Consider the following 25,214-nt stretch of genomic DNA (forward strand, 5'->3'; position numbering starts at 1 on the left):
GTTTGTTTGATAACTTTGTATGGATTTATGATGTTGTATATTCTAAGTCATCTGTGCAGCACAATGTAGACAACCCTATTGGGAAATCACATCAAAAGCCAAAAAGAAAACAGCATCTAACAAACAAGGTAGTGTACTTGGACAATCCCCTCTGTAGTTTCTTTCTTAGCGCAATTGGAGCATTGTCTTCCCAGAACAAAGCATGTATGTCACTACATACCAAAAGAATATGAGATTACACTAAATTCAACAAATCATTTAAAAGATTTGCAGACATGTTTTATAGAAAAACCATCTTATGTAATTCTCTTTTGTTCTAATATCTTCTTTCTCTTCCACAAACGAATTAAAAGAATCCAGTTACCGTTCCTGTCTATGATATTTCACTAGCTATCCTTTCCCAGGCTTTGAGTGTCCCTGTTGCTGTATTCAGGATGGTAGTTATCGTAAGTGCTTGGATATTTTTCGGCTAGACCAACAAAAATGGACACTGAACTCAGGACCATTTGTCATTTTCCTGGATTCATAGACAATCACACAACCAAATCAGAAACATTTATAAACTGTCACAGCACACATGTGATGCATGGCAAAAAGTGAAGCTTGCCTCACTCATGTGGCAATGGCATTCATGCCATATTATTCAGTTACTTTGCATCAATCCAGTGGGCACTTCTCCACTAAACTGTGTGTGTTCCATATGAAGCTCCATTCTAGAAGCATGCCTTTTGTTGTGCTACATGCCATGTGACCTGCCATGTCACCCTGGTGGACACCATGCCTTAGATGCAATACTGCTCAGTACATTTAGTTTGTTATAAAGAATTCTGTACATGATAGCATTAAAAATTCTTATAATTACAACTTGTTTAGTGAAGCAGAAACACCAGATTTGTGGGTGGTAAGATACAATGTGTAGGTACCAGTCATTGAAGGCAGGTCAATACTACAGGATGAATCTTCAGCGTTCTTTGTCTCACCATAATGGTTGAATGTTCGATATGTAGTAGCTGGATTATAAGGCAATTCAGCAGACAAGCTGACAACCCATCTTGCAGTAATGTGAAAATGCTCGATCCACATGGCTCTCCTTGTCAAACTGACAGGCTGAACAATGTACGATACGTAAGTTGCATTGTCCATTCATGATTGGAAACACACTGTGCTCTACTGAACTATGGTGAGATATTCTTTCATTACAAATGTGGTTATAAGTTTTATTTTTATTAATTAGGCTGCATCATTTATTGAGATAGATAAATACGCTCAACAACATGAGTGGGGAGGATGGCTACCTATTGTCAAAGGTGTAGATGCCAGAGATTCCTATCCAACAGGCCACATTTTTTCAGCAGGTGGCCAATTCTGGGCTCACAGTATAAGCAAGCAGCTAACAGAGAATTGCCATGTGTCGTCAATGTCTTGTTACAGGAAAACATTTCCCCCTAATACAAGTTAACAATTTGTTTTAGCCTTCCAGTAACTTACTAGAGTAGCACAGATAATAACCTTCTACACAGCTGCTCTGCGACATTTTAGAACCAATGAAGCAAATAACTTCTACAAATGTGTAGGCCATTCACTACCGAGGAAAAGAATCCAGTGCTTCAAGGTAACAAGAACACACAGGGTGTAATTAATGGTTCCAGAGATAATACTTACATAGCTAAGGGACTTGTGTGTCAAAAGTTGCAATGCCACTAAGAATGTATGGGGCGCTAAAGGTACATAATGTGATCTAATCTCTAAGATTAATCATCAATGAAATCGACTCACCCACATATTTTCTGGTAGAACATCTGGTGTACAAGCTACACTGCCCGGTTGGTCACATGGAGTCTTATGTTAAAGATTCTACATATAATCTCTCTGTTTACAAATGTGCTTGTACCCGAAATCATTAACATGTCACAGGAGTAAATACTGTTAGACATTTGTGACTTAGTGCTATTATGCTTGTCAACATATTTCAGCTGGCAGGGTAAATTATATGAGCAGGAGTAGGCAGATGGGGTGACAATGGATTCCCCACCACCCTTCTCCTGTAGCAGCTGATGTGTTCTTTTGAAGCCTTTGAACAAATAGCACCAAGTTCCACACTGCTACTCTCATAGACCCATTCTTCTCACCCATCTGTATTCAGAACAATGTAAATGGTACTTTACGAGATGTCACTCACATTGGTATCTGACTTTTACCTCTGAGTCCAAATCAGAAAAACTTTTGCAGAAGAAAGCACATCTGCTGAGAGGAAGTGTAAAGTGGTTGTTTGAGGTACATAAATGACATGTTCTTCATAAAGCAACACAGGGAAGCAGAACTATGGGAGTTCCATCAGCACCTCAGCAGCCTACATGATTCATTCTGGAAATGGACGACAACAGCACAGTTCCATTCCTGAATGTATAAGTATATAGAACAGCTAGCAGCAAAGTACAACATAAATTGTGTAGAAAACTATACATACTAACAGGTATTTACATGTAGAGTTGCACAATAATCCAGCACTGAAGAACTCTGTAGTATGTATTGTGATATTCTGAGCTCTCAAGAAAAATGATACTGATAACCTCTGACACACTAACAAGCTCTAGACAGTATTCCTTATGAATGGATACACCACTAAAAACATGCATTAATCTAGGCACCCAGCAAAACAAAACTGAAAACAGTAAAGGACAACAATCCTTGTTGCTTGCTTGCCTTATGTGAGAAGCATACATGACCACAGTGGCTGCATGCTGCACCATGGAGGAATTACACTACCAGAGTGGCTACAGAAAGTTACACATATATAACAGCCCATAGGTTCTATCCATGCTGCAGTCATTTATGAATTTCAATGTACATACAGTGGTGTCTGTATTGGTGAAACCAAGAGACTGATTCAGAGCATGAAAGGTATGTGTGACTGGGGCATCATAGAAAATCAGCAATAGCCAATTGCCAGCTGGACTTTCATTTTGCAAGAAGCCTTTTGCTTGCTCAGCAACAATTTATGTGATGGTGAAAAATGATAAAGGTCATTGAGATAATGAAATCCCCAACAACATCAACAGGGAGAATGGCTACAAACTGCAGTATGCTTAACTGCCATTGTTCACAGTCCAACGGACCTAGTGTGTCCATCAGCCAGCAGGTCCTCAGGAACCAAGCTCAACAGTATAAGTAAATAACCACAAGAGAACTGCCATGCAGTTAAAAGTCTTGTGGCAGAAAAATGTTACCCCTGTGTACAAGCTTCAAATTTGCTATTTCCTGCCAATCACTCGCTGGAGTAACATAGCCAATAGCCTTATGTGTAAGCACCCCTACACAAGTGCCTTAACTTCGGACTGTACAATAACACTCCAAAATGTGATGTTGGTTGTCACTCAACAACTGAAACTGGATGGTAATTGGGAAGACCATCTCAGAATTGAGTTTAGTCACTGTGAAGAGATCACTACAAAGATGATCTAAACGTCAGTTTTATAGTTTCACTATTTGTAGTTTTACTGGTTGACAGTGATGAAGCCTAATAACCAGACTCTTTTTATTCAAACATAACTGCTACTTATCCACCTGTAGTATAGTGCGATCTACGAACAGTGGTGATTGATGCATGTCAAGGCACGGGCGAGGATTGTGTTGTTGATGATTCCAAGTGAAATTGCGGGATGCACATGTGTGTGCCTTCCACATGAAGAAAGCATATATCTTGCAAATTAAGACTCTCGCTTCCTTTTGTGGAATGTATCACTAACCACCATATCAGCAATGACAGCTCACAACAAACTGAACAAATATTCCTTAAACAACTCGCTAGATAACATTTAATGCTCACATTAGCTACAGGTATCAGAGCAGAGCATTCAGAACACTACTGAATTCTCATTGGCTGTTGAAGAATGTGTGACATAGATGCACAGAACAAACCTAAACTCAACCACCATTGTTCGTGACTCCAACTCTACTAATAAAACTGTAAAACCATTGTTTCTGTCTGTTTAAACATTCTAATCTCCAAAACTGCTGAACAGATTTTCATGGAGTTTTCACGGTAACTTCAGCATAACTTGAGGCAATTAATAAGCTTTATTTTATCAAAATCAGATACAAATGAAAAATAAAGTAAAAAAATAAAAAAATCATAATTTAAAATTTTGGGGGTCTGCTTAGCTTAGTGATTTGGATGTTTATCTTAGTGATAGCACAATACATCAAAGAACCAACAGATGGTTCTGCTAGTTTTGTAGTACACCAAAGAACCAATAGATGCACAGTTAGTTCTTTGTTTTTTCCCCTCAGTGACAGGAGTGTTCTCAGAAATTCACATTAGTGATTTAATTAAGTGCCACAATCTTATCATTATGAATGCAAACTGTGATTGGATTTACTTTGCTAGGATATATGCATTTAGTAATGTCCATTTGTGCATTATAAACTTAAGGATATTGCTTCTTTTGATAAGTTTTTTTCATATTTGACTTCTTGGCTATAGAAAATTAATTTAGACAAAGTGATCATGTAAGGGTCCTGTTTTTACCAACTGAGGTACAGCATCCCAAAAAGCAATGCTATGCAAATGCCCTTTTTAACTTCCATTGCAAAGGATGGGGATATAGCTAATATTTCAGTATGGTTTGATAGTACTTCATGCATTCTGTGCCCTCCTTGGTCCCAAATTCCCAGCCTCCTCCCATATCTCACACTACTGGAAGATGAGATTGCTGTATTCATTGTTATACAATATAAGACAGAGAAACAATGAAAAATACTTTTATGGCTCTGCTGCTGAGAACCGTACCACCAATTATAATTGTTTCACCTCCATATATCAAATTATCTGTAGTATTAAACTAAACATAAGTGTGGCAAAACATGAGTGGTCACGACTTGTCACAGTCATACTTAAATGGTGGCCATTGCATTCTCTGACAGATCTCACCTCAGTCTTGCTACATTAGATGATCAGATCAGGTTTTGGTTCCACTGCTGATACCACAATGGGCCAATCCTGAATACTTGATACTATGGTTTTTGGTGACAAGGCCTATAAATGCTATTTATTCTTCTGTTTCCTAAAAGTGTAGAAATGTTAAATAAAATAGGCTGCAGGTAGAAACATTAGGGGAGAAAATCCACCTTATTTGAATGTGTGTTAACTGAAGTCAGTCATTTCCAACTCTGACTGAATTGGCAGGTGCTATAACCATTTATGCAGAGAAGCTATTCACATATATGACCATATTAACATATTTGCAAGTAAGGTAGGAAGCCTAAAAGTAAAGGTATATGGATATTACATCTCAGGATATAAACAAAACCCAAGCGTTAAAAAGGCCAAAAATTGTTTCATGCATTAGTAGAACTTTCATCTGCAATTACAACATCAGTTTGGTGATATTTAAAGCCTATTTTAGTTCAGTAGCTCTAATCAGTGATGGAAATTCTGCTGATGTGAAAGTAGGCAAAACAGATTATACTGTGGCTGTTCACCATAAATACAGTACTTCAAGCATTAAGAACAGTACTATAATGTTTAAATTATAGCTATAGTTTAATACTACCCTGAACTCACTAATCTAAGTTCAGAATCAACTGCTAATCCAGCCAGGGGATCAGATCTAATCCAGATCGGGTCATCATGACTTCATTTTTCTACAGTTGTTCTAAACCCTGCCATATGGATGGTATGACTTTTTCCATATATTCACTATGAACTACTTGCCTGATTTTTGTCCTGCTGATATAGTGCTCCATCAACTTACCATTAGCAAGATATTCAGGTGTAAAAGAACACCTGTGGGTAGAATCTCTCCAAAATTTTAACTATTAATTCCTTTAATTTGTAATTTATTGTGTATTCATTATTTTTTACAGGTCTGGCATCTCACAATAACTTTGTGGGGAGTTTGAAATATGTTTTCTTTAATGAAATTTCAATTCTGTATGAGCTGAGGAAAGGAAATCCAAAAGTTCATTACATTGGTGTTCTGGAGCCAGAATTTGAAGAAACAAAGGTTGAAGTTATACCATTGACTCTTCCATTCCCATCAGCTCATATTAAGTGGTATTTAAATGATACTGACACTTTGTCACTGAAATTTGACTTCAAAAGCAGCCAGCCAACTGGAGTTCTTGCTGTGTCCAATATTACAACACCAACTGGTCATGGATACTGGGAGGTATTCAAACAAAAGTAACTTTTATCTATAAGTTTGAGACTATAATTATAACAAAAAGAAGATAAAACTAGGTGAAGATTGGACCTAGTTAAAATGCAGTCCCAGCACACTGCAGCTATCTAGGACAATGTAGCTGTATAGTTGTGAGAAGTCTGTTCAAAAAAGTCCAGAACTTTGTCCACAAAATTTTTATGCACTTAGCTCCTTCAAAATACTCTCCTCCACTATTGATACACTGCTCCCAGTGCCGTTTTCACTTTCAAAAGCAGTCTTGGTACACCTCTTGCTGGGTCATGTGAAAAACTGTCTTTTGTCTATTGTTGCAAATCTTCATTTTTTCTACAGGGTTTTCAGCTTTGGAAATTAAAAAAATGTCCACAAGTGCCAGGTATGGAGAGCACAGAGGATGAGGCAGCACAGTTATTTCGCTTTTGTACAATAGTTGTGTACCAACAGGAATGAATGTGCGGCTGCATTATCATGATGCAAGAGCCAGGAATTGTCTCACTGCATTTCAGGTTGTTCCCCTCTCACATTTTCTCACAGGCATTGCAACAAATCTCAATAGTACCATATATTAACAGTTTGTCACTGACCCATCAATTCATGATGAACTAATCTTACAAAGTCAAAGAAAGCCATCAGTATGGCTTTGACATTTACCCTGATCTTATGAGCTTATCTACATCTACATTTATACTCCATAAGCCACCCAATGGTGTGTGGCGGGGGGCACTTTACATGCCACTGTCATTACCTCCCTTTCCTGTTCCAGTCGCATATGGTACACGGAAAGAACGACTGTCTGAAAGCCCCTGTGCGTGCTCTAATCTTTCTAATTTTACATTCATGATCTCCTCGGGATTTATAAGTAGGGGGAAGCAATATATTCGATACCTCATCTAGAAACGCACCCTCTCGAAACCTGGCGAGCAAGCTACACCGCGATGCAGAGCGCCTCTCTTGCAGAGTCTGCCACTTGAGTTTGCTAAACATCTTCGTAACGCTATCACGGTTACCAAATAACCCTGCGACGAAACGTGCCGCTCTTCTTTGGATCTTCTCTATCTCCTCCATCAACCCAACATGGTATGGATCCCACACTGATGAGCAATACTCAAGTATTAGTCGAATGAGTGTTTCGTAAGCCACCTCCTTTGTTGATGGACTACATTTTCTAAGGACTCTCCCAATGAATCTCAACCTGGTACCCGCCTTACCAACAATTAATTTTATATGATCATTCCACTTCAAATCGTTCCGCAAGCATACTCCCAGATATTTTACTGAAGTAATTGCTACCAGTGTTTGTTACTCTATCATACAATCATACAATAAAGGATCCCTCTTTCTATGTACTCGCAATACATTACATTTGTCTATGTTAAGGGCCAGTTGCCACTCCCTGCACCAAGTGCCTATCAGCTGCAGATCTTCCTGCATTTGCTGGTCTTGGAGAACCTTTCTCGATGCATAGTGAAGATTGAACCTTGGTCTCAAAATCATAACCACAGACCCACAGCTCATCACCATTTATGATTCTTGTAAGCAAAATCTTGTTCTCGTTTGTGCGATCCAAAAACTCTTCACAGATTGCAAAGTGAAGGCCTTTTTGGTCTTGACACATGCACTGTGGGACAAACATGGTGCCAACATGATGTTTTCCTAGATACTGTGTCAGGATTTCATGACATGTTACATTCTTCTGCAATCTCTCAGACAGTCAGTCTTCAACTGACACCCAGAATTTTGTTTATGTTCCTGGCATAAGCGTCATCTGTAGATGTCGAATGGCATCTTGAATGAGGGTCATCTTTAATGTCTGTCTGGCCATTTCTAAACCGTGTCAACCACTCATAACACTGAGTACGGCTTAAGCACTCATCACTGTAGGCTTCCTGCATTATTTGGTGTGACTCTATGAAGGTTTTCTTGAGTTTTATGCAAAATTCAGTGCAGACACATTGCTCCTCTAACTCTGCTATCTTAAAAGTCATAAGCTGTGCAACACTATGATCTACACTGAACAATAAATAATAGACATATGACAACGAAACTTCTGGCAGTTATATATTAAACATAGGTTTGCGCAGGGATGCCACCACCATTTCACTCCAACATACCATTGATGTGAATTTACAAAAGTTCCAAAACTTTTTTTGAACAGACCCCGTATGCATACTTTGAACAATGTTTAATCCAAAATCTAACATTTTCAGTCTTGTTTATGTGTCAGTTGATGACTCAATGCTTCAGCAATCTGATGATTTATTACCTTTACTCCCTGAAGATAGCATAGAATTCCTGCATGCTTTCTTCTAGATATTTTTTTCTTCTTTTACAGTTTTCATAGGTAAAAGCCAAATCATAAGGTCACTCTAAAAGGCAAAAAATAATTGTTTGACTTAATAGACGCTACATTAGCTAACAAGTCAATCTTCAACAAAACATACAAAATATTTTTTAACTGTAAAAGATTTAAAAGGAAGACATGAATAATATTAGATGCAAGAGAAGGTGAGTTATGTGCACATTTCAGAAAGGATAGAAAAGAATTAGGAAAGAGACTTCTCACTAATGATAAGCCAGTCTGGACCCTGAATGAACAGTGTTGATGCATGAATATTGTAGATTTTTTATTGAAACCTTCATTCGGCAAGAGCACAATGTAGAAAACAGTGATTATCAGTGTCAACTTCTTAAATGCTCATCTCCAGGAGTGGAAGTTGTTGTAAAAATCACAAATTAGAAACACTTCAGAATACAACAGTGCCACAAGAGTAATTATGCAAAAGCTGTTGGGAGAACATATTAGGTTACAAACATGCAGTTTCTGCATCAAGAGAATAGGTAAGACACTTCGTCATTTCAGTGTTAACATGCTGAAGGAAGTGTCCACTGTAGAACACAATAGAATAAAATTATATGGACATGATCCAAAGCCAACGGAACGAAGCTATGTCCAATATATTCCCAGTTACAGCATTCCTTACAATTGTATTTAAAACTGGGTAAGTGAAACATACTGTATAAACATCATTGTAGCAAGTTGAATGTGACAAAAGTCAAGTCATCTTGCCTGGCCACAGTGTCAAAGTTGACAAGGTCAAGGCAGCAAACAGACTGACTGCCATTGTGTACATGGGTTCACAGTTTAGAAATGCCACCAGATGGCAGTGCAGCATAATAAAGTGGAAATATATTGTGATACAATAATTAAAATGAGGAAAAAACTACACAGTAATTTAAAAAACAAATAATAAATTATTGAAAAAACTTCAGAAATTTGGCTTATTGTCACAGGAATTTGCACACACATAGAAAAACTCAAAAAGATTTTTTGACATGTTGCAGGTACTTTATATGTGCTCCCCTACTGTTTCTGGTGATGCCAAGCTGATAATGAATCAAGTTCTTCCCATGTAACACTGTTGATGCAAGTTCAAAATCCTGTAGGTTTGTTGGTGAAGGAGGCATAAACACTGAATCTTTAACATAACCCCACACAAAAAATCACGTGGGGTTAGGATGGGAGAGAATAGAGGCTATGACATGAACAGCTGATCATCAGTTCCACAATAGCTGATCCACCGGCTTCTCAGTTTCCTATTTAGGAATTCACGAACATCTTGGGTGGAAGTGGGTTCAAGCACTATCCTGTTGGTACATGAAGCCCACACTGTCAGTCTCCAGTTGTGGCATGAGCCAATTTTCCAGCATGTCCAGACCACATGTCCTATAATGGTCTTTTTGGAGAAGGAAAAGGTACTATAAACTTTAAACTGTGAGACCGCACACTTTTCGTGAATCTAGAATTTGCTGCACGATAGATGGGGTTTCTGTTCCCGAGATTTACAAGCATGCCTGTTCACTATGCCATTCACAAAAAATGTTGCTTTATCAATGAAGATGAGTGTCTTACAAAACTCATCCTCTTCTATAAGTTGTTGCAACTGTGCTGAAAATTCAAAGAATCTGACTTTGTCATCAAGAGTGAGGGCTTTTAACAATTGCAAGCAGTAAGGATTCAGTTTCAGTCATTTCCCTAAGATCTTTCAAACAGTTGATTGTGGTATGTTCAGCTCTCTACTTGTCAGTTTCTATGGGCTGTGTGTGAAACATACACACAGGAAATCAATCATTCTTCACTTGCTAGAGGCTGACCTGTTCATTTCCCTTTGTAGAGGCATCTTGAAGCTCTAAACTGTGCATACCCTTGCCAAATGGAGTTGGCAGTTGGTGGAGTTGTGTTGAACTACATTTTGAAGTGTCTTTGCTGTGTCATGGCAGACTGACATGAAGGCATTTTGAGCGTAACATAAACTTTCTCTGCACTTCCCACCATCTTGCCTAACTGCTTATTGCTACACTCCTGTGGCAGAAATCTGAGGTGTGGCTGCAACAATACAAAACTTTTTATGTTTGTCGATAGAGTGTTGAGTTCTGTGACAGATCGCCAAAGAATGCACCTGCAGTTAATTTAAAAATCGAAATTTCCTGGAAGATTAAAACTGTGTGCTGGACCGAGACTCAAACTCGGGACCATTCTGGAATTTTAAAATAACTTCAGTCTCTTATAATGACCTTGTATATACAAAATTTACATGATTTGTAGTAAGGGTATAAAATATTATAAATATAAGTAACAGTTAATATAGACATGTGGTTACTAAAATGTATGATTTGTAGACTTTTGTGCGAATGGAAAATTTGACCAAATGCTAAACTGCAATGCAAAGTCAGTGCTATTATACATGTCAGCCATAGAACAGGAAATGGTATACAATTTGGCACCATGATCTCAGGCTATGTTCCCAGTCACCCACAGATTTAAGGAAAGTAGCACAGGGCTGACATTGATACTAGATGCCTAGGTTCCAAACAAAATACTTATTAGTTAATGGCATGTGAGACACGTAGACCTATGTCTATGGTATAGGCTAGGGTATATAGTAAAGTGTAATGTGGTATCAGTGTTACTATATATAAATAGCCGTGGAACCCCATCATGCTGGATGACATGGCATCATTAGATTAGTCAGTGCCTAACCTTATGCTAAATGCCTAGAGTAACAATTGTTAAGAAGTTGCAAATGCTACAGTTAATTACCTAATGACACATAGTGTGTATGTACCAGGGTGCAGATGTCATCATAAGTATGATGTCGAAATGTGCCTGATGGTACTTTAATGGGTGTTTCAGCATTCAAGTTTACATATGGCTCTCTCCATGCTATGTCAGGTAATTACAGAGCTGGTGGAGCTGGTGCCAACTGATAGTTTCAGTGCTACTTGTATTAAATTAGAGTGTCAGTTTCACTCTAATACATTTGTCTTTAAATCGTAAGTGGTTTTTGTAAATAAGTTAGGAGTAAGATAACAGATACACACACACATACCCTTCAACACACATTCACCTGTATGTCTACATTGAGCTCGTTAGATACACTGTAGGGACTGTACTTCTGCAGCTTGACTCATGTGAGGGTTTGTGTGGGTGGTGCATCTCCAGTGATGAAACTTCCCTTGCCCAGTATGCTCAAGGTCTCACTAAGGCTTTCACTGACAACCACTGCCCCCAGACTTAGTACATAGGCAGATTTCCCATGTCATATCCTCACACACCCATAATCCTCCCACCACCCTCTAGAACTAGCTACAAAGGAACACTCCCCTCATCACTCAATGTCATCCTGGCCTGGATCATCCGAACAGTATCCTTTGCCAGGGGTTCGACTATTTATCTTCATACCCGGAAATGAGAAATATCTTACCCACCATCATTACCACCTCTCCCAAAATGATACTTCTCTGCCAACCCAACAACACAATTTCCTGGTACATCCTTACACCAAAACCCGCTTCCAAGCCCTTGTCACGTGTGTCATACCTCTGTGGAATACTTAGATGTGAAACTGTCCAATACATCCACCCAGCACACCTTTCTCTAATCCCTTCCACATCTACATCTATATGCATACTTTGCAAGCCACAATGTGATGCATGGCAGAGAGTACCTTGTATCAATACTACTTATTTCCTTTCCCATTCCACTTGCGTATAGAGTGAGGGAAAAATGACTGTTTATATGCTTCCGTGCAAGCCCTAGTTTCTCTTGTCTTATCTCATCTTCATGGTTATTAGCCAAAATGTACATCCCAGACTCTTAAGCAGTGCTCAAGAATGGATGATGCAAGAGATCTATAGCTTGCCTCCTTCACAGATAAATCACACTTTGCTAAAATTCGCCCAATAAACCAAAATCAGCCATTCACCTTCCCTATTACCATCTGTACGTGCTTGTTCCATTTCACATCACTTCACAAGATTATGCCTAGATATTTAATCAATATGACTGTGTTGAAGCAGCATGCTACTAATGTAGTATTCGACCATGTTGGCATTGTCTTTTCTGTTCATCTGCATTAACTACATTTTTCTACATTTAGGGTAGGCTGCCATTCATCACAGCAAATCTTGTCTAAGTCCTCTTGTATCCTCCTACTGTCACTCAATAATGCCACATTCCCACATACCACAGCATCATTAGCAAACAGCTGTAGACTTGTTGCTCACCCTGCCCATCAGATCATTTATGAATACAGAGGACAAGGACAGTCTTATCACACTTCTCTGAAGCACTCCTGATGATGCCCTGTCTCTGATTAACGCTCATCATTGAAGATAAAATACTAGGTCATTACTTGAGAACTCTTTGAGCCACTCACATATATGCAACACAATCTGCATGCCAGGAACTTCGTTAATAGTCTGCAGTGTGGTATCATGTCAAAAGATTTCCCAACATCCAGGAATATGGAATCTGGCTATTGCCCTTTATCGAGGATTCACAGAAAAGATCCACCCTGATCTGGTAATTTATTTTTTTCAGCTCTTTCAGTTGTTTCTCTAACCCAGGGATATCTATTACTACTTCCTCCGTAAAGGTGTCTGTGCATCAGTCAAACTATGTTAGGTTTGAACGATCCTCCTGCATGAATGATTTCTTCAACGTGAAATTTAAAACTTCAGCTTTCATTTTGCAGACCAATTGATGAGTGACTGGACAGAAGCCCTCGACCTCCTTGGGTGATTTTACATAGGACCAGAATTTTCTCAGGTTCTTGGTAATATCTTACACTAAGGTACTTTGGTGAAAGTTATTGTATGTTTCACATGTTGACCTTTTTGCAGATGCATGAATTTATACTATTGCCTGTCTACATTTGCACATTCTTCTTTGAAATGAGAGTGGAGCAGACTCTGCTTCACCAGCACTTTCTGAATTTTGTTATTAAACCACAGTCGGCCTTTTTCATCCTTAACCCATTTACTCAGCACATACTTGTCGAGGGCACAATTTATAGTCACTTTAAACTTTGCCCATGATTCCCCTATGTCCATCACATTGGAACAAAATGATGTCCATTCATTGTCTTAGTGGGATTCTAAAACTGCATATTTGTTCTTTTTTGCAAAAATACTCTTCTGGTTTTGTTGGATTTATTAACTTATGTAACCATGACATCCTAATCATTCCCCTGCCTCTATAGTGACACTGTCAGTAAAGTCAGGCCTTTTTGTAACTGGAAGCTCATCACTTGGTTATTGTGTCCCATCAAAGACAGGGCCATCTGTGAAAGCATTCATGTCATACACCAGCTATGAAGTTATTTCTGCACAGCATTTTATTGAGTTATGACTACTAACCACATAGGGTTGAGTGCCAGCAAACTGTAACCAAGAGCAGAGTTGACCACCCAGTGGTAGAACATGCTGCTGAGCACAATCAATAGCCACTTTACAAACAGTTTCATTTGGATCACTCTCCCTAACAACAGCTTCTCTGAATAACATTGCTGGAAGTTGTCTGTGCAACAGATCCATCATCCCCATAATCCTCATGGCCTAGTCCCTGGCCCATGCCCACATCCACCCTGCTGCAGAACTCTAATTTCACTCATCCTGCACCCACAACCTCTTCCCAGTGACATGCTTTTCCTGTGCTCTTTCATCCCCCTTCCAGTCTACTCCCCTACATTATTGTCACCATACATTGCACATCGTCACAGGTAATGATGCTCCTACCACATTCCTCTCCCACGCACCTCTGCCTCTATCCCCTGCATTCCTGTGCTGTGCATCTGCTGCTACAAGGGATCCTAGATGATGTCAGCTATCTTTATCCATCCCTCCCTTCTGTTCCCAGCCTCCTTTTTCATCCACTTACTCCACTTGACACAATCCCTCACCTGTGGAGGATCCACCCAAAAGGTTACAAAGTATTCAATTCATGTGCCTGTCAGTGAGCTTTATTCAAAAGTTACTTACTTTTTACGATGACTTTCCATTACTATATGTAAATCTTGATTAAGCAGATTGCATGCCTTCATTTCAAATACACTGAAGAGCCAAAGAAACTCCCCACCCCCACACGAACACGCAGAAGTGCAGCAACACGATATGGCATGGATTCGTGGAGATCTCTTCTGAACAGCACGTTACAAAACATCCCAGATATGCTCAATAATGTTTATGCCTGGGGAGTTTGGTGGCCACTGAAAGTGCTTAAACTCAGAAGAGTGTCCCTGGAGCCACTCTGTAGCAGTTCTGGGCATTTGTGGAGTTGCATTGTCCTGCTCGAATTGGCCACATCTGTTGGAATGCACAGTGGACATGAATGGGTGTAGGTGATCATACAGGATGCTTACATATGTGTCAGCTGTCAGAATCATATCTAGGTGTGTCAGGGGTCCCATACCACTCCAGCTGTACACTCCCCACACAATTACAAAGCCTCCACCAACTTGAGCAGTCCCATGCTGACATGCAGGGTCCATGGATTCATGAGGTTCTCTCCATACCCATACATGTCCATCTGCTTGATACAATTTGAAACAAGACTTGTCTGACCAGGCAACATGTTTCCAGTCATCAACAGTCCAGTGTCAGTGTTGATGAGCACAGCCGTGGCATAAAGGTTTGTGTCAGTCAGTCATCAAGGGTACACAAGTGAACCTTCAGCTCCAAAAGCCCATATTGATGGTGTTTCATTGAATGGTTTGTATGCTGATACTTGCTGATGGCCCAGCATTGAAATCGGCATCAATTTGCAGAAGGGTTGCTCTTCTGTCATACCGAACAATTCTTCTCAATTGTCATTGGTCCCATTCTTGCAGGATCTTTTGTCAGCTGCAGGAGTGTCAGCGATTTGATGTTTTACCAGATTCCTGATATTTGTGGAGTTTTCATGACTTGGCCATGCAGGAAAATTCCCAATTCATTGCTACCTTGGAGATTCTATGTCCATTGCTCATGCGCCAACTACAACAGCACATTTAAGCTCACTTAAATCTTGATCATCTGCGATTATAGCAGCAATAACCAGTCTAACAACTATGACAGGCACTTGTTGTCTTATATAGGCATTGCCAACTGCAGTGCCATATTTTTCCTGTCTACATATCTCTGTATTTGAATAAGCATGCCCCTACCAGTTTCCATGACACTTCAGTGTATGTTATAGGACTATTCCTGACTGCTGATACAAAAAAAAAAAAAAAAAAAAAAAAAAAAAAAAAAAAAAAAAAAAAAATGATTGAAACCTATCACTATTTTGAGTGACATAATTTCTGGAGACCATATGGTAGTCATCTTATTTCAGTACATTTTTACGTCTTACCTGCTGTAGTTGCTTACATATATATGTTTTAATGTTATATTTATCCAACTCTCTTGAAAAAAGGTGTTTTAAGAGATTATTTTCTGTTTCTTAATAACAGTTGATCTCTTGCCTTTTCCTGTGACTATTAAAACTAATGATCCAGTAATTTATGAAATCAGACAGTAGTTTTATTTAAATAGGTGTCCGCCAACAGAGGCACAAATGGCTTTACCATAAATTACACTTCTGGAAATTGAAATAAGAACACCGTGAATTCATTGTCCCAGGAAGGGGAAACTTTATTGACACATTCCTGGGGTCAGATACATCACGTGATCACACTGACAGAACCACAAGCACATAGACACAGGCAACAGAGCATGCACAATGTCGGCACTAGTACAGTGTATATCCACCTTTCGCAGCAATGCAGGCTGCTATTCTCCCATGGAGACGATCGTAGAGATGCTGGATGTAGTCCTGTGGAACGGCTTGCCATGCCATTTCCACCTGGTGCCTCAGTTGGACCAGCGTTCGTGCTGGACGTGCAGACCACGTGAGACGACGCTTCATCCAGTCCCAAACATTCTCAATGGGGGACAGATCCGGAGATCTTGCTGGCCAGGGTAGTTGACTTACACCTTCTAGAGCACGTTGGGTGGCACGGGATACATGCGGACGTGCATTGTCCTGTTGGAACAGCAAGTTCCCTTGCTGGTCTAGGAATGGTAGAACGATGGGTTCGATGACGGTTTGGATGTACCGTGCACTATTCAGTGTCCCCTCGACGATCACCAGAGGTGTACGGCCAGTGTAGGAGATTGCTCCCCACACCATGATGCCAGGTGTTGGCCCTGTGTGCCTCGGTCGTATGCAGTCCTGATTGTGGCGCTCACCTGCAAGGCACCAAACATGCATACGACCATCATTGGCACCAAGGCAGAAGCGACTCTCATCGCCGAAGACGACACGTCTCCATTCGTCCCTCCATTCACACCTGTCGCGACACCACTGGAGGCGGGCTGCACGATGTTGGGGCGTGAGCGGAAGACGGCCTCACGGTGTGCGGGACCGTAGCCCAGCTTCATGGAGACAGTTGCGAATGGTCCTCACCGATACCCCAGGAGCAACAGTGTCCCTAATTTGCTGGGAAGTGGCGGTGTGGTCCCCTACGGCACTGCGTAGGATCCTACGGGCTTGGCATGCATCCGTGCGTCCCTGCGGTCCGGTCCCAGGTCGACGGGCACGTGCACCTTCCGCCGACCACTGGCGACAACATCGATGTACTGTGGAGACCTCATGCCCCACGTGTTAGCAATTCGGCGGTACGTCCACCCGTATGCCACGGCAAACTGGCTGACACTGACGGCGGCGGTGCACAAATGCTGCGCAGCTAGCGCCATTCGATGGCCAACACCGCGGTTCCTGGTGTGTCCGCTGTGTCCTGCGTGTGATCATTGCTTGTACAGCCCTCTCGCAGTGTCCGGAGCAAGTATGGTGGGTCTGACACACCGGTGTCAATGTGTTCTTTTTTCCATTTCCAGGAGTGTATATTTTCTGGAGTAATCTTTTGCTCCCTAACTGTGCTGCTGTCCCTCTATATTTACAAATTGACTTCTATTATGTGACTTTAACACATAATATTTTTTTACTGAACCATCATTGACTTCACACCTATATATGAGCCTTCTTCTTGTCCCTCGGCACTGAACTGGTAATTTGCACTTGCTGATAGGAATATAGGAATCACATTCCTACACAAAGTGTTTTTTGTTGTGGAGTTCAGAATGCCAATAAATTATCTTTTTTACAGAAAACTTCATCCACAGAATGAATGAAAATAAGTAATTTTATTCTGTTGTTACAGTTTGTTTATATTATGCTATTTGTATATGAAATTGAGTCTTTCAAATTTCATTCATTGTCAGTAAGTGGGATTGACAGGCATGTTACAACTCTATATATTTTCCTTGTATTAGTAGTAATTAAAAGAAATAGGTAAGAAATATGCTTCTAGCCACACTGAAGAAGAATGAGGTCATAAAACATGTGAATCAACATACTTCACTAATAATATTAGAAAACAGAAGTTGCATAAATTCTCAATTTGGTAATGACATTGTTTTCTTTCTTGTATCAGCTTAAACTGGTAAATGATGATGTTCGATTTGTACTAAGGGACCTGTCCAGAAATTTTACGCACCAATCAGCAGTCAAATACGTTGCCCATGTAAACTGGCATCATGTGAGTAATAATGTGTTATTGCTGTATTTTAATAATTACAAAAATATTTCTGAAAAGTTTCTCATATATTTCTTTTATTTATAGGTTGATATAAGTTATAAGAAAGGTTACTTAAACCTCACTGTTGATTACCTACATAACTCATATCAGCTGATAAAAAAAAGTTTTAGATTTGAGAAGAACTTAACAATAGGAACTGGAATAAAACTTAATCAGGGTAAGTAGCTCGGATCGTCTTTTTGAGTAAATCTAAAATATTTTGTTCACTGAGTTTCAAATCTGTTGTTAACAGAATTGCAGGTTAACTTTAGTCATTAAGTGTCTGTCCATCAGATAACTGCAAAGAAATAGATTTCCAAACAAAATCACTATTGTATAAATAGCATGATGCGGGAAGCAGGTCAGGTGGGTACTTATGTTGTTTGCAAGAACAAAAATGACGTGTTTTCATTAATATTGTCTGGAGACACTGTAAAGTAAAACCAGGCATTGACTAAAAAATTTGTTTGATGTCATGGTATTTTAGTTTGCAACGGGATACAGTTACATATAAATAAACTGCTGTTCATCTGAGGTGGACAGGTGAATTAACATTTACAATTTTGGACTGTGTATAGCCAGCATCATAGAACCTCTCTAAACTTTAAGTTCAATCTAAGCAGGACTCGAAAGGTGCAGTGCTACTGACTGACTGTTGTGTCATTATCAGCTGATAGGCATCACTGGATACAGCATATGGTCAGCACATCACTCTCCTGTCTGTCGTCAGTTTTCGTAACTGGAGCCGATACTTCTTTATCAAGTAGCTCCTCAATTAGCTTCACAAGGGCTGAGTGCACCTCACTTGCTAATAGTACTTAGCTGAACCAGATGGTCACCAATCCAAGTGTTAGCCAAGCTGACACCACTTAACTTTGGTGATCTGAAGGGAACCGGTGTTACCACTGTGGCAAGGCCATTGGCCATCACAGAACTTGCTGATGCAATAACTGTGTCAATAAATTGTTTTGAAATACAATATCTAATATAAGACAAAAGGAAATCCAGAATGGAATAATGACAATATTGTGAAAAGGATAGATTGGTACTCACCAGATGGTGAAGATGTTGAGCTGCAAACAGGCACAACAAAAAGACTGCTAAGCATGTGAATTTTTGACCTGAAGGTCTTCTTCTAAAGTAGAAAACAAACACACACTTGAAGTACAATTCACACACACATACCACTATCTCTGGCCACCATTGCCAGCCTCAGTGGCCAGAGGCAGTGGTCATGTGTGTGTGAGTTGTGCTTGTATGAATGTGTGTGTGTTGTCTACTTTAGAAGACCTTTTTGCCGACAGCTCCCATGTGTAGCAGTCTTTTTGTCATGTATATCTACAGATCACTGATTCCACTATACGGTGAGTAGCAGTCTTTCTTTTTCTTAATATTGCCAGTATGTAATATGTGTTCTGTATGCACTGTCATTTGCTGTTAAGCATTAAAAAATCTGATCTGTTTCTGTCAGTAGAGCTCAACAGACAAACTGTTGGTGGTGTAACAACTAGTCCATCACATGCTTCAAGTCACGTCATCGCCTGAGACCTTGCTGTGGCAGGGAGGCTTGTGCACTTCAATGATATATGTAGATATATGATAGGTGCAACCATATCAGAGAGCTATCTGTGAAGAGGCCAGACTAACATATGGTACCAGGAGAAGGGCAGAAGCTTTTTTAAACACTTGAAAGGGCAACAATCTGGATGAGTGACTAATCTGAATGATAAACTATTACTATTGTACTGTACTGCCAAGGATATGCAGCAACATTATTTTATGTCTTAATGATAATGGCATCAACATGGGTAAAATATTCCAGATGGAAAAATCCCCGGTTCAGATCTCCAGGCTGGGGTGACTCAGGATGATGTTGCCATCAGGAAAACCAAACTGGTGTTCTACAGACTGGAGGATTGGATGTTTGATACCTTAAGTGGGTGTGTAACGCGGAGATTTAAAAGACAGAGATGAATAGTTTGATGTTAAATATAGTGGCAGTTACAGAAATGTGATGTTAGAAAGAACAGGGCACAGATGGGGCACTGAATTTAATTCATAAAAGGAGAAAATATAAAATTGCAGGAAATGATGATGCATGCAAAGGGAAATACACATATCTAAAAATGAGACAGATAGAAAGTGCAAAATGGCAAAGCAATTATGGATAGAGGAGAAATGCAAAACTGTAAAATGACCATATTATAACATGAATAGACCACTACTCACCATATAGTGGAAATGTTGAGTCGCAGATAGGCACAACAAAAAATTGCCTCTTTGTTGGACCTATCTGTGACTCAACATTTCCCTGTATAGTGAATAGTAACCTACCTTTTTGACAATGTAAAGTAATTGGATAGATAAAAAACCTACTCAGCAAGCAGTGGCAGGAGAACACACATATAACAATAGGTTTCAGGTATACAAGCTTTCAGAGCCAGTGGTTCCTTCTTTGGCAGAAGGGTTGAAGAGAAAGGACAAGAATCAGTCTTTCCTTTTCATCCCAACAAGTAAGTTTCCCCTGACCCAGAGTTCTGGGTGACTTTTCCAAACTCTACCCCTTTTCCTAAACCTCCTCAGTCCTTTTCCTTCACCTCTCTTCCCTTTCCTTCAACCATTCTCCTGGATGAAGGAGCCACTGGCGCCGAAAGCTTGCATACCTAAAAAAATTTTATATGTATGTTCTCCTGCTCCTGCTTCATGAGTAGGTTTTTTTATCTATCCAATTACCTTAGAATATATCCTTTTATAATACTGTCATTAATCCATTGTGGATTTTCCAAAGTTGTAAAATCATGCTTGCCTGTGGGTAAGATAAATGTCACTTATGAAAAAATTAGAGAGACATTTGAAGGAAAGAGAAGCACTTGTATAATTATTAAGAACGCAGATGGTAAGCCAGTACTAAGCAAATAATGTAAGGCTGTACAGGGAAAATGAACTAGTGTACAGGGAGAATGAACTAGAAGCCAACATTATAGAAAGTGAAGAGGAAGTAGAAGAATATGAGATGGGAGATATGATACTGCTAGGAGAATTTGACAGTGTTCTGGAAAACCTAAGTTGGGAGAATAAGCCATAACAAAACTATTCCGCCTGATATGCAAGATTTATGAGACGGGCAAAGTACCTTCAGACTTCAAGAAGAAGATGACTTACTATTCCAGGAAAGGCAGGTGCTGACGCATGCTAATATTACTGAAGATTAGTTTGGGTTTTAAAAAAAATGTAGGAACAAACAAGGCAGTAGTGACCTTATGACTTACCTTATAAGATAGCCTGAAGAAAGGCAATCTTACTTTTATGGCATTTGTAGATTTAGAGAAAGCTTCTGACATTGTTGATTGGAGTACTTTCTTTAAAATTCTGAAGATAGCTGAGACAAAATACAGAGAAGAAAGGGCCATTTACAACTTGGCACAAAACTGCAGTTACAAGAATCAAAGGACTTCTAAGGGAAGCAGTAACTGAGAAGACTGGGTTGTAACCTACCCCCTATATCATTCAATTGGAAAGGCAGTTAAAGTTAAGCAGAAGAAATTAAAACTCTTGAGATTTGCAGATGATATTGTAATTCTATCAAAGGCTACAAAGAGATTGGAAGATGAGTTGATTAAGGTGCACAGTCTCTTGAAAAGCAGTTATTTTATGTATATTAATAAAAGTGAAACAAGTGTAATTGAATATGGTTGAGTTAAATTGGTTGACACTGAGGGAATTAAATTAGGAAATGAGACTCTAAAAGCAGTAGACGCATTTCATTTTTTGGGCAAGAAGATGAGTTGCAATGGCTGTAGTAAAGAGGATATGAAATGCAAACTGGTGAGATGTCTGTGTGTGCAATAAACATTATGGATAACTAATGATGAGGTACTGAATAAAACTGCAGATAAAAGAAGTTTATGGCAGAAACTGACTAAAAGGAGAGATTGATTGGTAGGACACATTGAGGCATCAAAGAATCACCAATTTTGTAATGGAATGAAGTGTAATTGATGAAAATTATAGATGAAGACAAAGGCCTGACTACAGTAAGCAGTTTCAAAATGGTATAGGTTGCTGGTCTTATGCAGAGGTGAAGAGTCTCTCACAGGATAGACTAACTTGCACAGTGGTACCAAATCAGTCTTCAGGCTGAAGACTGCAAAAACAGTGTTCACCACATTGCAAACAGATACTAGGGGATCTAGTTAAAAATATTTTGCTGATACTCTACTAACTAGCAAACAGTAAGTAGTGGTGACATGTCAATATGTACCAGTAACATTATGAGATCCTTAGAGAAAAGTAGTGTTACAATTTTTTCATAAAAAAGTGTGCACCACACTTTTACCTTTTAGCTCCCCGAGGTATACTGTACAACATGAGAGATCTCAAAACAGCATGCACTCATTATACTAGATTTCCATTCCATTGAAATAAAATGTTGTCTTTTACAAGAAATAGTATGTCTCCAGTAAACATGAATGTTCTTAATGGATAATATTGTTTAAAATTGAAGTAATACCAAACCAAAGTGTTATTTGGACAGTACTGTCTGAACTGTGAACCAATGTACAAAACTTTTTGAAATGTTTAAAACATTTGGGTTCTAGAAGAGGTTTCATTCAGACTTCTTACAAAAGTCTCTCCCAATACATCACCTATATTATGAGAATCATATATCTTGTAAGACAATGTAAAGTAAAGAAAAGAAAGCAGTGGTAGTTATTCTTATTTGCTACCATATTCTTAATATTTTTCCACATACAAACAGCCCTTGTAGAGTGACAGAAGCCACTGCATTTCAGTGATGCTGAAATATTAACTAGATGTGTGTAGGAGAATTAATTCTGTAGTCAAGATACATGACTGAATATACTTTTGATAGTGCAAAAATGTAGATGAAGTACCAGTACTTTCTTTTGAATTACATGTATATATGGACAAATACTTGGTGAAGTACATTATGCTCATGTAAATAATATGCTGCACAATAAAGTGTATATATGTATATCCTATTATTCATCCAATTGTAATGCACTATCTATCTTCCACCAGGCTTGGTTGGATGTGTGCGACTTATGGTGGTGAATGGGGAATCAATTGAGCCACGCTATGTTGTCCGCTCAAAACATGCAGTGGGAGATGTTTCTATAGACAATTGTCAATTAGTTGATCCATGCAAGAGGCCAAATGCTTGTGAACATGGAGGACGATGCTCTGTTAAAGATGATCACATTCTGTGCGACTGCAGTGATACAGGATACATTGGGAAAAACTGTCATTTTGGTAAAAAATTCATGGATACTTCTGTATTTCCTAGAGTTGTTTTGACACAATCATCTTAAAATTTCTGTAGGTTATTATTTTATTATCTTTCAAATTTATGTAGTATTTTTTAATTACATGTAGCATTGCAAACTAATATACATATGTGGAGATGATAATAATGAGCCATTTTAAGAAAAGACCTATATTTCTGTTGGTTGATTATTGCTATTATATTCAGAAGTGTATGATGACATACAGTGGCAGAAAAATGAATAGCAGTTGACTGAGGAAAACTTTGCATTAATTGATTTTCAGACTGGCAGAGAAAGTAATGGACACCATTTACACTCTCATATTTTGAAAAGTCTGTACACTTACTGTAGTGAAAACACTTTTCCCACCAATCCTTTCAACCAAATCCCACCACTGAACCTTGCCTCTACCAGTTCATTCCCCATTCAGCCTTTCTCATCTGCCACTACCACTTAATCAACTCTGTGTTACCTTCCAGAAATTCCTTACCTCCAACTTGCCTTCATCCTCCTTTCCCAGGCCCCTTCCCAGAACTACAAATCTTGCAGTGGAGGAAAAGACAGCTATCAAGAGCCCTCCTATAGGTGAAACTTCCACAATTATCATGGTGAATGATAGTGATTACCTGGCATAAGACATCTTCCAGGTGTCTGACTCCTCCACCTACAAAGACTACCACAGTGATTTCATCCCAGATGTCAAGCATTCCTTGCAGTCCCTGCTCAAATTCTTAATCCCATCCCAGAATCTCTTCTCTGAATTCATGTCCCTCCTCACCTCAACAACCTTCTGCAAACCCACCTTGTAAATCCTTCCCAAAATCCATAAGCGTAACTATCTTGAACACTCAATTGTACCTGGTTACTGTGCTTACACCAGAAGAATTTCAGCTCTTATCAGTCAACACCTCTAACCAATAGCATGCAGTGTATCCTCCCATTTTAAAGACACAAACTGTCTCCTTCACTGACTATGAAGCATCCTGACCGCATGATCTGCTTGTCACTGTTTACACCACCTCCACACACATCAGCATCCCCCATTCCCATGATCTTGCCACTAATGAAGACATCCTGTCCTTCTGTTCAAACCACGGCCTCATTATGTAAGCATATAGTTAGCTATATTCTCACAGATAACTACTCCTCCATTGAGGGGAAGATACACAAATACACAAAAAATCTACAGCATGGCAATGGGCATCTGTATAGCGTCTTATGCCAACCTGTTTGTGGTCTGGCTAGAGGAAATGTACCTAACTACCTAAAACCCCAGATTCCTTGTCTGGTTCAGATCCACTGATGACATCTTCATGATCTGGAGCGAGAGCCAAGATACCCTATTCTCATTCCTCTATAGCCTCAACACCTTCTCTCTCATCCTTTTCACCTGGCTCTCCTCAGTCCAGTGTGCCACATTCTTGGAAGGTAATCCCCACATCTTGGATGGCTCCATCCATGCTTTTGTCCTTATGGAGCCCATTAATGGTAACTAGTACCTGCATTTTAGTAGCTTTCATCCTTTTCACACAAAAAAATCACTTCCACATAGTCTGGACGCTTGTAGACCTACATTTGCAATACTGAGAAATCTCTTGCTGAATATGCTGAAGATCTTACTAACGCCTTTACAGACAGGCACAATTTTCCAAATTTAATGTATAGACAGTTTTCCTAAGTCACCCTCCCCAAGAACTAACACCTACATCATCAACCAATATCTTTCTTGAGTCACACAACTGAATGACAGCCTTTGTCAGGGAATAGAGTATTTGTCATCATGCCTGAAAATAAGGATCACCCTATCC

At 39.4% G+C, this 25,214-nt stretch overlaps 1 protein-coding gene across 14 annotated transcripts in view; it reads left to right on the top strand.

Annotated features, from left to right (window-relative positions):
- Positions 1-25,214, top strand: part of LOC126354429 (axotactin) — a 547,963-nt gene that overhangs the window by 253,403 nt on the left and 269,346 nt on the right. For all 14 annotated transcript variants that reach the window (XR_007565327.1, XR_007565328.1, XR_007565329.1 and 11 more), the window contains exons 12-15: positions 5,866-6,170; positions 17,975-18,079; positions 18,164-18,296; positions 23,162-23,392. Coding sequence is in view for 10 of the 14 variants with exons in the window: in XM_050004068.1 (XP_049860025.1) it covers positions 5,866-6,170; positions 17,975-18,079; positions 18,164-18,296; positions 23,162-23,392 (774 nt within the window). In the remaining 4 variants the exon portion in view is untranslated. The remainder of the gene's footprint in view (positions 1-5,865; positions 6,171-17,974; positions 18,080-18,163; positions 18,297-23,161; positions 23,393-25,214) is intronic.

The sequence above is a fragment of the Schistocerca gregaria genome, chromosome 3 (genome assembly GCF_023897955.1).
Source record: "Schistocerca gregaria isolate iqSchGreg1 chromosome 3, iqSchGreg1.2, whole genome shotgun sequence".
NCBI lineage: Eukaryota > Metazoa > Arthropoda > Insecta > Orthoptera > Acrididae > Schistocerca > Schistocerca gregaria.